General features: G+C 37.1%; 1 protein-coding gene across 5 annotated transcripts; it reads right to left on the reverse strand.

Annotated features, from left to right (window-relative positions):
- Positions 1 to 1,620: 1,620 nt before the first annotated feature.
- LOC113670485 (uncharacterized) lies at positions 1,621 to 9,724 on the reverse strand. 5 transcript variants are annotated; one of them, XM_027186627.2, is made up of 4 exons: positions 7,007 to 7,105; positions 6,681 to 6,740; positions 5,728 to 5,855; positions 1,621 to 3,796 (listed from the first exon to the last, which is right to left on the reverse strand). In XM_027186627.2, exons 3-4 carry the CDS (start codon positions 5,834 to 5,836, stop codon positions 2,376 to 2,378), a joined length of 1,530 nt encoding a protein of 509 aa, XP_027042428.2. In that variant the 5' UTR covers positions 5,837 to 5,855; positions 6,681 to 6,740; positions 7,007 to 7,105; the 3' UTR covers positions 1,621 to 2,375. The 5 variants fall into 5 exon arrangements, with proteins under 5 accessions (XP_027042428.2, XP_027042431.2, XP_027042430.2 ...); XM_027186630.2 differs by having other exon boundaries at positions 6,091 to 6,740; XM_027186629.2 differs by lacking the exons at positions 6,681 to 6,740; positions 7,007 to 7,105 and adding an exon at positions 9,616 to 9,724.
- Positions 9,725 to 11,494: the final 1,770 nt, after the last annotated feature.

The raw sequence follows: 11,494 nt of genomic DNA on the forward strand, positions 1-11,494 counted from the left end.
GGGCATGACTCGCTCTAGTCCCCCAGCATTTATAAAATGTAGGAATACATGGCGTGCAAAATGCGCAAGGTACATGTGTTTTCGCTCATACCAGTTCCACTACAACGCAGCTGTCTCAGGAAGAAAAAAAGTCAAAGGTATAAAAATCTATCCGTCAAAATAAAAGAAAGGCTTTGAATAAAATTAAAAACTGTTGAAATTTGAAAAAACGTCATTCATTTGTTGATAAACAACTCACGGGAAAAAAAAAAACACCCGTTAGATTACATATGCCTGCGGGGTGTGAATACCAAGGGAGGCACGAAAGGGGGAAGGCGCGGTCAGTAGGATCTGGAGGAATACACCAGAGAAATTTTCTCAGGAATTCACTCACCCAGACGATTAGACTACACTATCAAGGGACGTGTACGTCAAAAAAAATGTGATTAGAATGTATTTAGTCGCTGCTTTTACTTTAATATCTCAAAGTAAATGTATAAAATTCATGTTTTTTTTAATTTCGCGTACGTTTTTAAAGTAAGGTTATAGGAGCTCGTGTTAACTTTGAATAACAAATCAGGATTGTGTTACATATCTGCCGGCTTTTTTTTAAGTGAAAATTTTCGGCGAAAAATTTTTAGCGATATCTTCTTCGACATGAACTAATGTTCTGTCATCTACAGTCCATGTAAGGCTAATGGAAAATAATGTTGTTACTTTTTTTTATTCAAAATAGTGTGATTTGCTAAGTATGAAGCCACAACAGCAGTACATATATCAGCAATTGTAAATACATCTCACGAAGAAGAAATACAAAACACTTCCAATCAAGCAACAAAAGTTCTTCAATTTACATTATTGCAAAAACGGCTTAAAGACGGGCAGCGAAATAAAGTATCATTATAATTTGCATTTCTAAAGCTCAAATAATTGCCACATTCGGAATTCAACGAGATATTAACTTTTTGGTTTTAGCACGAGTACATTTATCCCCACTGAGTGATATTGCAAAAGGTGCTTTGTTAAATCGTGGGTGAGGTGTTTTCTGTATTTCCCTGCTCTTTGATTCCTGCAGTTTCTAGACCCACCAAATACAGGAGCACCAAAAGAAACAACAAATGAGGAAATCCACCGAAAGTTCACCTCTTTGTGCTCTGAGCACCATTTCCTCATCTTCTTCCCAGTTTTCTTGGCTGTGATCCTTTTGTTTTGGCATGAAAAATCGATTTTTCTGCTTGCAGTTGGTACTTGAAGTAAACAGCACAAGCTCCCGTTATTCCTTGCAAATTAATTTCCTCGAACTTCTGGAGATAGACGTGCAGTCACCACTGAGAATTGTTTTGATTCTTGAGTTTTTCCACCGAATACGAGCTTACTAGACATATGTAAACGACACCCGCAATCTACCTGTTACAGAAAAAACGAAATACAATGTTCGTTCAAATGAACTTGAAACATTTCCAAAACATTTTGCATTGTGATAGGTGAATCAATAGTTAAAAAACGTCAAAATAAAGGTTTCAGTGATGTAAATTAGCAAGCCAAGTTTTTCAATTGTTTGAAATTTTTCCAACAATTACTATGCAGATTTCAAAACTGGGCCCAGGTACACAATATAACTAAAAAAATGAAGCTGAAGAACTGTTCAAATATTTTATTTCCATCATTCGTTGTGGAGATGATTTATGAAGCGTGAAAGGATGTCGAATTACTTAAACTAATTTACTTTATTGGCCCGATGGCTGGCACTCTCTCGTAAATATAGAGTTAAAAATTGCCTTAATACGCAAAAAATGTTCGTTGTGCAAAACGTGTTCCCCTAAATATACATGAAACGCGTTAACTATTTACACCCTAACCTAAGTATTAATATTCTCCACAGTGTTCTCTTTAAATTTCCTCTAGTTCTGAAAAGGAGAATTTGGTTGACAATCAGCAGCTTCTGGAATTGATGATCATTATCTTTATTCTCATGAACTTTATATTTGATTCAAGGAAGACAATGTAAGGAGAAATTTGAAGCCAGTCACTCTTAAGGATTAAAGGAATAATAAGCTCTTCTTACGACTAATTTGTACAATAGAGAAAAACAGCATCACCTTTACCAAATCGCTCGAAATATCGATTAATTCACTAAGGTGCTCAAGTCCATGCGTATCTCAAATCTAAGTCAGACTCGTGACCAGGACTGGTGCCATGAATATCTTGACGTTCTGCTTGTGAAGTAGAAACGCTTGACATTAAATCTTGAACTTAAAGTTAGACTAGCTTTATATCTTAACTGCGCTTTTACTGCTAATTAATGATATATTTATGTTTTGCTATTACTTAACGATGATTTGATTCTATCAGTTTATGTTGGAAACGAGAGCACTTCGAGTCTCTAAAACGCTATTTTAAAGAAGGCTCACTCCGTTGGCATATGGATGCGATGCAATATAGTGCGTCTTTAGGGCGTTCTTTTGATAAAATGCTTTACTACAAAACTGACATTGGAAAGGTTTCTTTGGAGCGTGTGTTCTCTTGTGCGTGTTCAAAGTGGAAGCCAGTGTAAATCCTTTCCCACAGACCTGGCATTTGAAAGGCCGTTCACCGGTATGGCCATAGATGTGAGCCTGCAAGTTTCCCTTCTGGTTAAAACCCTTTCCACAATACTCGCACTGGTACATGCGCATCTCGGAATGGGTTCTCAGATGGTACGTCAAATGTGTCAACTGCTTGAAGCCCCGCCCACATTTGTCGCACTTGTGGGGCTTCTCTCCCGTGTGAGTGTAGCGATGGATCTTCATGTCAATTTTCTGATGGAATCCCTTTCCGCAGAAGTCGCACACGAATGGCTTGTAATTAGTATGCGTGCGCATATGTGTATGCAAGTTAGACGCACGGTTGAAGGCTTTGTTGCACTGCACGCACACGTACGGTTTTATGGTGGTGTGCGTCAGTCGGTGACGTGTCAGGTTTCCCGGCTGCCTGAAGGCGCGGCCACACTGCTCACAGATAAATGGTTTATCTCCAGTGTGGATGCGTTTATGAGTCGTTAACGTATTCGAGCGGCTGAAAGATTTGTCGCATACATCACAAGTGTAGCGGTATTTCTTGCTGGAGGAAGCATTTGTCTTGGCAGGTTTTTGTTGCAAATTCGTCTCTACATTGCTTGCAGTTTCGCCATTCTGCGGACCCAGTTTCAAATCTTCTTCAGAACTTGACGGGAGGAACGTGGAATACTCGGGAAGAACTGCTGATGTTTTCTCTTGTTTTACAAATCTACCGAGGTCGCTGAATTGAAGGAAAGAAGACAGTTCGAACTTTCCGTCTCCATCCTCTTCGAAGTTGACACTTAAGGCAGAGTTGCATAGTGAGACACTGTTTACCGCATCTGATTGATGGCGCACCAACTTTTCGTTAAAGAACTCTCGTGAAATACTTTCAGTAACATGACCTTCCCAGCCATCTCTCTCCAATTCTACGTCTTGTAAATCGTCTCCATCATCCCTGACTTCTTGTTTGATTCTCAACGGCACAAAAGTGCTGTTTGACTTTAACAGTTGTACGTCATCAACGGTTTCACCGTGAAAGTTTATATCAACAGAGTCGCGCTCAACCTTCATGGGTGCGCTGAGGTACTGGAAGGCGCTCTGATTGGCTGTGAAAATTCTCTCCTTTGATTGGTGGAACTCAAGATTTGAGGACTTTTGAAAATGATTCAATTCCAACCCTCTCTCTTTCAGGAAAGGGCCTTGGATGTCAACTGTGTGAGGGTCTTCGATCTCGGTCGCTTTTACTTCAGCATGCGGCAGCTTTTCGATGAATGCTTCTTCTGTACAGATAAAGAAAAGGAAAATGTAAGCTTCTTCTGTTGGACTATCATGGAGTAAAGATTTCTACCATAATTTTCCATTGACCAATATTTTCAGCCTAACATCAGCATGAACATTCTCCACACTAATCTCCATAAATTCTTAAGGTGCTGAAAAGGAGAATTTTCCTTTGAACAATTAAGAGTTCTTTGCTTGGTGATCATTTCCTTTGTTCTCATTACCTTAGTGTTTGATTCAGAGGTGATATGTTGAGGAGAAATTAGATGTCAGTCACTCTAAAGGGTGTTAAACATAGGTAGAAAAAACTGGGCGCTACATCTAAGAGCATGTTGCATGTGGAAACACACAAATATAAAACCCAGAAAATATTTTCGATGGAAGAGTGCATTTCATGCTATTTTTTTCTTCGAAGAACCTTCAAAGTTTTCTGAACTGTTGGAGTAAAAGGAGTCGTTGACGTATCCCTTTTAACTCCATAAGTGACCAAGACAGAATTTATCCTTAAATATCATATCGATACCATGTCAAACAGACAAGTGATGAGAATAAGGAAATATTTCAATTCCCCAAACCACTATCAAAATAATTGTAAGGTAGACAGTTATGAGAATTACTAATGAGATTTGGGAGTAAAAGTGTTAACTATGTTAACAATTTTTTAAAAAATGTCAAATATCAAATATCAAAATTTAGTATATTCTGAAATGGAAAACGGCGTTGAATGCGTGCTCTGATTGGTTACTCAAACTCCGAATATCTTTGGTTATTCACCTCTGAGCTAACTGCGCGCGATTTTCGCCCGAAAATATTGTAATAATTGCACAAATAAATGAGTTAAAATAATTTTTTTGTGTGTGTGTGTGTGTGTGTGTTTTATGTTATTTCACTTTTTTAGTGTACATGTCTACCAAAACAGCTTTTCATCTCCACTTCGGTGAATAGTGATTAAATATTCTTTGGAACCGTTTCAAATCGTTAGAAGAAACCTTTTGATTTTTCTTTGAAATTAAATTAAAAATTTAGTCATTGTTTAAGATATGGTATAAAACCAGAAACGTTAAGCGGCTTATCCTTTAAACCGGTTTTTTTTTTTTAATGAACTTTATTTAACCGAATGGATAAACTGGAAAATCGGCTTACATTTAATTTGATATTAACCTATTCTCCACCGAGACCAAAGAGTTGATTCTCCTCTCTAACTGGCGCACATTGCCTTATCAGCCATTGGCGAGAATTTCGTTATCTATCATAAAAGTAAACAGTTCCTCTTTCAATGAAAACGGTTCTGATTTTAAGTAACTATCAATTGAAAAGGATTTTATTAAAAAGAAAACACGGAATTTTTTTTTCAGGATAATCTCTTTTCATTAACAGTCGTAAGTGGAACAGAACCTGAAATACTTTCTTCTCAAAATTAATTCGTAGTTTGTCACGCTAATATTAGTTACCTAAAATGGAACCGCTCGCTTTTGATTACTTTTTCGGAACTTTCGTTTATCAGAAGAAAATCCGCTCTTGCATTTGATCTTCTCATGCGTTCAATGCGCTCTTTCGTCAAAAAATTGTCACCGTGGTGCACTTGGCTTTCAAATAAATCTTTAAATGCGTAATTATAGCAAATTTGGATTCCAGACAAGGCCGAGGGAACCCATTAAGTATCAGTTTTCCTCTTAAAATCATAACTCTTAAGTATAAAGATTTGAAGACTGTCTGTAACCACGCGGTCTTACTCTGAGCTACCTCCAAGCTCGCACATGAAACTTGCGGAGGAGAACTGATATCGTGAATCAGTAGATCTAGAGCAAATTTTTGAGGCCAGGGGTTCATTTATATCGTTTTACCAGACTAGGGTGACTAGGGTGATAGATGCATAGTCGAAAAAACCACAAAGGAAAACTCTATGCATCAAGAAATAGCTTCCTGGACTAACCTTGAGAACTGAGTGAGGTTGCTTCCACTGAGGAATTCCCAACATCGAAAGACCTCTTTTTCAGATTGAAGTTTTGCGTCGTTTTCTTTACGAGAAAGGATCTTGGCATCTTGATGGATCTTTTTGAACTGCAAAAGAGCAAAGCAAAGGCTGTTTACTTTCCAAACTTAACGTGGCATATTTGATTTTGGCATGGGAATGAAATGAAACCTCACAAACATATTCACAGGACAGCCGACGGATCTCTCTCCCTCTCTCTTTCTCTCTCCGGATTTCTCGAAGTTTTTCACTTTCTGCCCTTTCGTAAAAGCTGACCCTTGTGAAATATAAAAGCCTATCAAACCCTTACAGATTATTATTTACCGGAAAAAACCAGCAAACTTCTTCTTTGTCTTGCGGATTTGTACTGGAGTTCAGAAGGTTACGACGGTGAATGATACAAGTTTGGTTAAGCCGTGTTTACTTATCTGCATCAGCTGACATAACAACGATTTACTGGACACTGCGATTGGCGGAAGAGTTTAAACACATTTTCTTTAATTTGTGGACAATGAAGAAACCTCTTTCATTTACAGGAGTAGTCGTTAATTCATGTTACTTATAGCACGGCATCCCTTAATTAACAATTCTCTTTCATGACAACAATATAATCGGACCAAAAGGCAAATAATTATAACTCTTTGTTAAATGAAAGAACATATTTCTGGCTACGGAGACAGTTACTTGGAGATAAAACTCGGTAATTCGCTGTTCTTTTTCTAGCAATATATGCTTTGCAAATTTTCGGCATGTTATTTACTTTGCTATATTTCCATTTTTTACTGAGAAAGACGACAATTTTTTTTCTTCTTTCGTGCGATTGAAAAGGTTCAGTCTGCGAGACGCCGAAAAATCTTAACGCTCTCACCTCCGCGATCTCACTGTCTCAAACTTTTAATCAACTTCAGACCAACCTAGAGTCTTTCCTTTCAGCTTACAGCATCAAAGGATCACTTGTTAAGTGTACTTGATTTCTAGAAATCAAAATTGAATTTAGAAGTCATGAAGGTACCGCCTTTATTGAGACTCCTGAAAGTTTCAATAATTAAGTCCAACTATGATCGATGGAACACACACAGGTGAAATCGAAAGTCTCCAACAAACAATGAGTGAGTCTTTTTTCGTAGGCGATGTTGCCGAAATTTTTGAAGCAGCTAAATGTCACCTTTTTAAGCCCTAGATAAATTCAGAAGAGTCACCAAGCGGAATATTCTCTTAAAACAACTTGTTTTCCACTTACCCTCACTTCTTAAGATCTCTTCACAGCCTTAATAATTTTTTTTCGTTTATATGAACGAGTTCAAAGGTGTTGCCTGTCTCACAGGAACATCAAGTATACGTTTACAGATTGTTTCTCGTTGGTTACATGGATATAATACATGCAAAATACTTTGGTGTTTGCTCAGCTTTTGCGAAATTCGAATCTAAATTATGTCATTGTTCTTTGAATACTATTTGCGACAAAAGCCGAACGAGGTTTTTCAGTTTTAACAGCTCACATTTACAAATTCTTGTTCAAACGATTTTAGTTCACACTACCGAGCACATTAAAATAGAAGCGAGGGAGATATTTCTTTAAAATCCAATATTTAACTTGATCAGATCATTGGCGTTTCAACTCAAGTCATCGGCATTTGGCAACAAAAAGAAGATTCGATCAAAAAATATCTTTATGTACTAAGTTATACTTAGACAAAGAATATAAAAGCTCTTTTAGCAGTACTACGAATTTTAAATAACGTTATTGAACCTAAGAATTCATTTACCGATTTCATTGTAATTCAGTATTTTTACACTTTGTATTTGATATTTTGGAACAAAGAGCTAATTTTCTCTTGTATAGCTAATTTTTATTTGGAATAATTACATAGATTTGAAGTTCCTAGCAGCGGCAAGAAATCTAGACTAGCTGGCGGCCGGGCGGAAAGTTTTCAACCGTTTTTCTTGTCAACTTCCTTTGCGTTCATCTGAGTGTGAATAGTTTTTACGGGGCGACGGTTACATGCATTCAATTTTATCGGGAGCTTTTGCCCATCAAACGAAAGCTTAGAGCAAACATGAAGTGATTTATTGATTTTGCTTGACCAAGTAAATTGCATTTTGGTGTTCTTATCAAAACTGTACTAGGATAGTAGAGATTGACGAATTGAAACTCAGAACCGACTTCGAATCGCGTTGAAATTTACTTTTCGTGCGTCACTTAGCTTTACTCGTTGTCAAGATGGGAAGCACGACGACACACCCGTTAAATTAAAAACAAAATTTCCAGTCATTGGCTCAGTTTAAGAAAATCAATATCAAATTCTCATAAATATGAAATTACTTTTTTAGACGTGGTTTGCACTCTAGCCTCCGAAAACGTATTATCATCAATACAAATTTATTTTCATTAAAAAAAAAAATTACCGAGAAAATAATAGGCTTCATAAATATTTTTTAATACCACATGACGTTCCACGCTACTCAGTGGTCAACCCATTGGGAATGTTACTTTTGTCAATTTTTTTTTCGGCCTTGTCAGTCAAAGAATAACTATCAAGTGATTTAGATCACAGCAGAAGAAAGGTTTTATACTCTGAGTAAAATACATTAATAGCCACTCAAAATGGTCGCCTAGTAACTAGCCGCTGAATGAATTCACCGAAGACTCAAATTCTGTCTCGATTCTGTAGGTCATTGCCAGCTTGTGTGCTTTCGCATTCTCAAAGAGCATTCATGATGCAATAAAACCCTGTACGAAAGCGCAGTGAAAACAAAACTTGAAATATTACTAAGTTGATTCAGGAGAGTTTTTCTGTGGCAAATCATATTAATAAAAGCTGAAAATAGGGAAACTTTTCTTTTTTCTGTCAAATCTACAGTTCAATCATAATTACTCGACCATGACGCCATGACGCTAAGATATCTACTTCTGACTGCACATGTCAGTATTATTAACAAAAGCTATCAAAACCTTGATCATCAGTGGTCTTTAAGATACACAACAAAATATTCCATCTGTTCGAAATGAGAATACAATAATAATGGTATCACTAAAGTATGATGCAGTTTTAAGCCCCTCTATGTAAACAAATAAAAAGCTCTTTTAAAAAGCCGGCTAGTTGTTATTGTGAATAAAACCTTCTGCCGTAAATAAAGTATTCTCTCCAAGAAAAAGTAGCAAAATAATTATAAAGCTAAAAAAATTATAATAAATTATTCGTATTTTGACTTTTCCACTTATTTAGGGCTAACTGAATGAAATTGTGTGTCGATTCGATTCCTCTTATAACGTTCTTAGTCCAAAGTATATTTTTGACTTAGCAAAGAGAGACCAAAACACGCGCCAGATGACGTAATAACCTCACTTTTAATTCAAAGCTTGGTAAGCTTTTTTAGTAATTGGAAACTACCGTGAGTCTAACACTATCTTTTCCCCGTAAATTTTAGTATCCAACTCACATCCTTTTACTCAGGTTTTTTAGGGCAAGATACACGCAAAATATCTATTTAGCGGTACAAGGGAGTACTTACGGAGCAGGTGTGATCTGAGAGAAGTGTAACTAATTTGATACGTTTAGTATGATTTAGGGCCTCCTTCACCCTAACGATCTGCTTAAAAAAAAAAACTGTACGTTTGGTCCACGATATACTGGCGAAGAAAATCAAAAAGCTTAAATTGGATCGCGTCTCTATTCATTCATTCATTCATTCATATACAAGCCATACAGAATTATCATGCACGCCCACCACACTGAGAATATTTTTTTTCTTGGCTCACCTTGAATATTTTATACAAGTGTGATACATTTTTTTTTTTTTTACGTGTGAACTCTTGGTGGAATGATCAACCAAAGATAACATCCTTACCTCTCTGGAGAAACTCCTTTAAGTCAAGAGAGTCAAGGGCAAATAGGTCTTTCAATGTGATATTCAATTTCTAGACGTTGGTTCAATAATGATTAGCACACGCCTGTTTTGTAAAGAAACTACGTACGATAAAAGGCTGTGAAAACAATGGCACACGGGGTAACATATCGCTATGGAAACCTTTATTTTTCAAAAATATATTTTGAACGGAGCATTTAAACAGAGCGCTATGTTTTAGCCACAGGAAAGACGGCAATAAGTTGACTTCATTTTCACGTTTTTTTCTTCGATGCACATTCTGCCTTTTTTTTTTCTTTTTTTTTTTTTTTTTTCCTAAAGAGCTAGTTATTTCATTGCCTCTTATTTCATCGATCAATTACCTGTTTATCACACATTCAAAGTCGACATTGAGAGGTGCCTTTGTTTATGTAGCTCTACTGATTCGCTGAAAAGAGACGTTCGCGGCGAAATGTCCACTTATGTAAATTTCATCTCAGTGATTCTTGAATAATTGAAAACGCTTTAGAAGTCACGAACTTGAATTTTGCTCGATCCCTCCACAGCGTCTTCGTCGAACGCCAATCTTACCTAAACTTCACGTGAATGTTGAACCGCGGCATGGCAAAACATATCAAGTGTCGTGGGAAAATGAAACCATCTATTGAAAGTAATTTGAACTTGTTTCTTTCAAGTAACTTTCACCTGCTCTCACTTAAACAGCTGATTCACCGTTGTCAGCCAATTGAAAGGCGGCGAATAAGAGTTTCGCGTATCGTTTCAACTCCTAAAGCCCTGTTTCATGAAATCAGCTGCTAAACCCCGTAGGACAACTACTTTCCGGTCAATTGAAATTTTTTTCCCGTACATAAAAGCGTCGATTTATGAACAATTTAATTCTATGTTTGCACAGCTCTCGGACAGTGTTTATACATTCTGTCTGTTTCACTTAATGGCAGTAATAGTAGTGGCTGTCATTTCGGTTAAAGAGTGTTTTTCTTTGTACTAAAACCAAGCTTGACATTGCAATGATCGCCCCACGTAGTTTTTTCTTTTTTCCGATTGCCATCTCAACTCGCTTTAGAATTCAATCAATATTACTCATGTTCAAGAAAGATGTTTTAGCAAAACAAAAATTTTGAAAACATTAATTATCATGAGGTATGACGAAGGAAAAAAATTCTGAAGCTGTTCCCTGCCTCAGCACCTCTGGTGTATCGATTTATACTCCTTAGTGAACATGAAAGTTAACTAATTTTAGTGACCTACACTGAGACTTCGGTGGCTTTCTAAGATAGCCTTTATAAAGATGAAAATATCGTAAAAACCCATCATACTGAGAAAATAGCTTGTCGTGTAACGATCCTACAATGGTAATTACGCACCTTTAACACGCGTGTACGTGCAGCTGCCTCAATCTCCCTTATATGGGGTCTTCTGGATACTAATTTATTCTTTCTCTCCAAATATTCCCCTCGTATTTACGGTTGACCGTTGTGAAACCAAAATGATTAAAAAGGTTCATTAAAAATAAAATGTTTATTTAACGACTCAGCAGAGAAAAGGTCAACGCTACCAGGACTCGGGGAAAACTCATTTAAACACACTTTACAAATCTCTAACGCGCTGCAGTGCGAACGACCTGGTCACCAACGGTTCTGTTTTGATCTGATTGCTCGAGAAGGGCAGGGACGGTTTTGGAATTCTTAGAATATTCCTGACGTCGAGTCAGCAAAATGGAGCGAAATAATAACCTGCGCGATATATAGAAGCGGAGAAGTGAAAAAGCGATGGAGGTTTAGCAACCCGACCCAGACCTCTCTCGTTTCTTCACTCCTCCGCTTCTCGCGCGCCGATTAATATCGCGTTTCATTATACCAAC

The sequence above is a fragment of the Pocillopora damicornis genome, chromosome 1, assembly GCF_964200805.1.
Source record: "Pocillopora damicornis chromosome 1, jaPocDami1.2, whole genome shotgun sequence".
Classification (NCBI taxonomy): domain Eukaryota; kingdom Metazoa; phylum Cnidaria; class Anthozoa; order Scleractinia; family Pocilloporidae; genus Pocillopora; species Pocillopora damicornis.

What these genes read in the sequence shown, in the direction of transcription:
- LOC113670485 (XM_027186629.2), bottom strand. Translation starts at nt 5,836, where the DNA reads ATGCCAAGATCCTTTCTCGTAAAGAAAACGACGCAAAACTTCAATCTG. An exon ending in AACCTCACTCAGTTCTCAAG is followed by an intron (nt 3,797 to 5,727) that starts GTTAGTCCAGGA and finishes TTATCTGTACAG; the next exon opens with AAGAAGCATTCATCGAAAAG.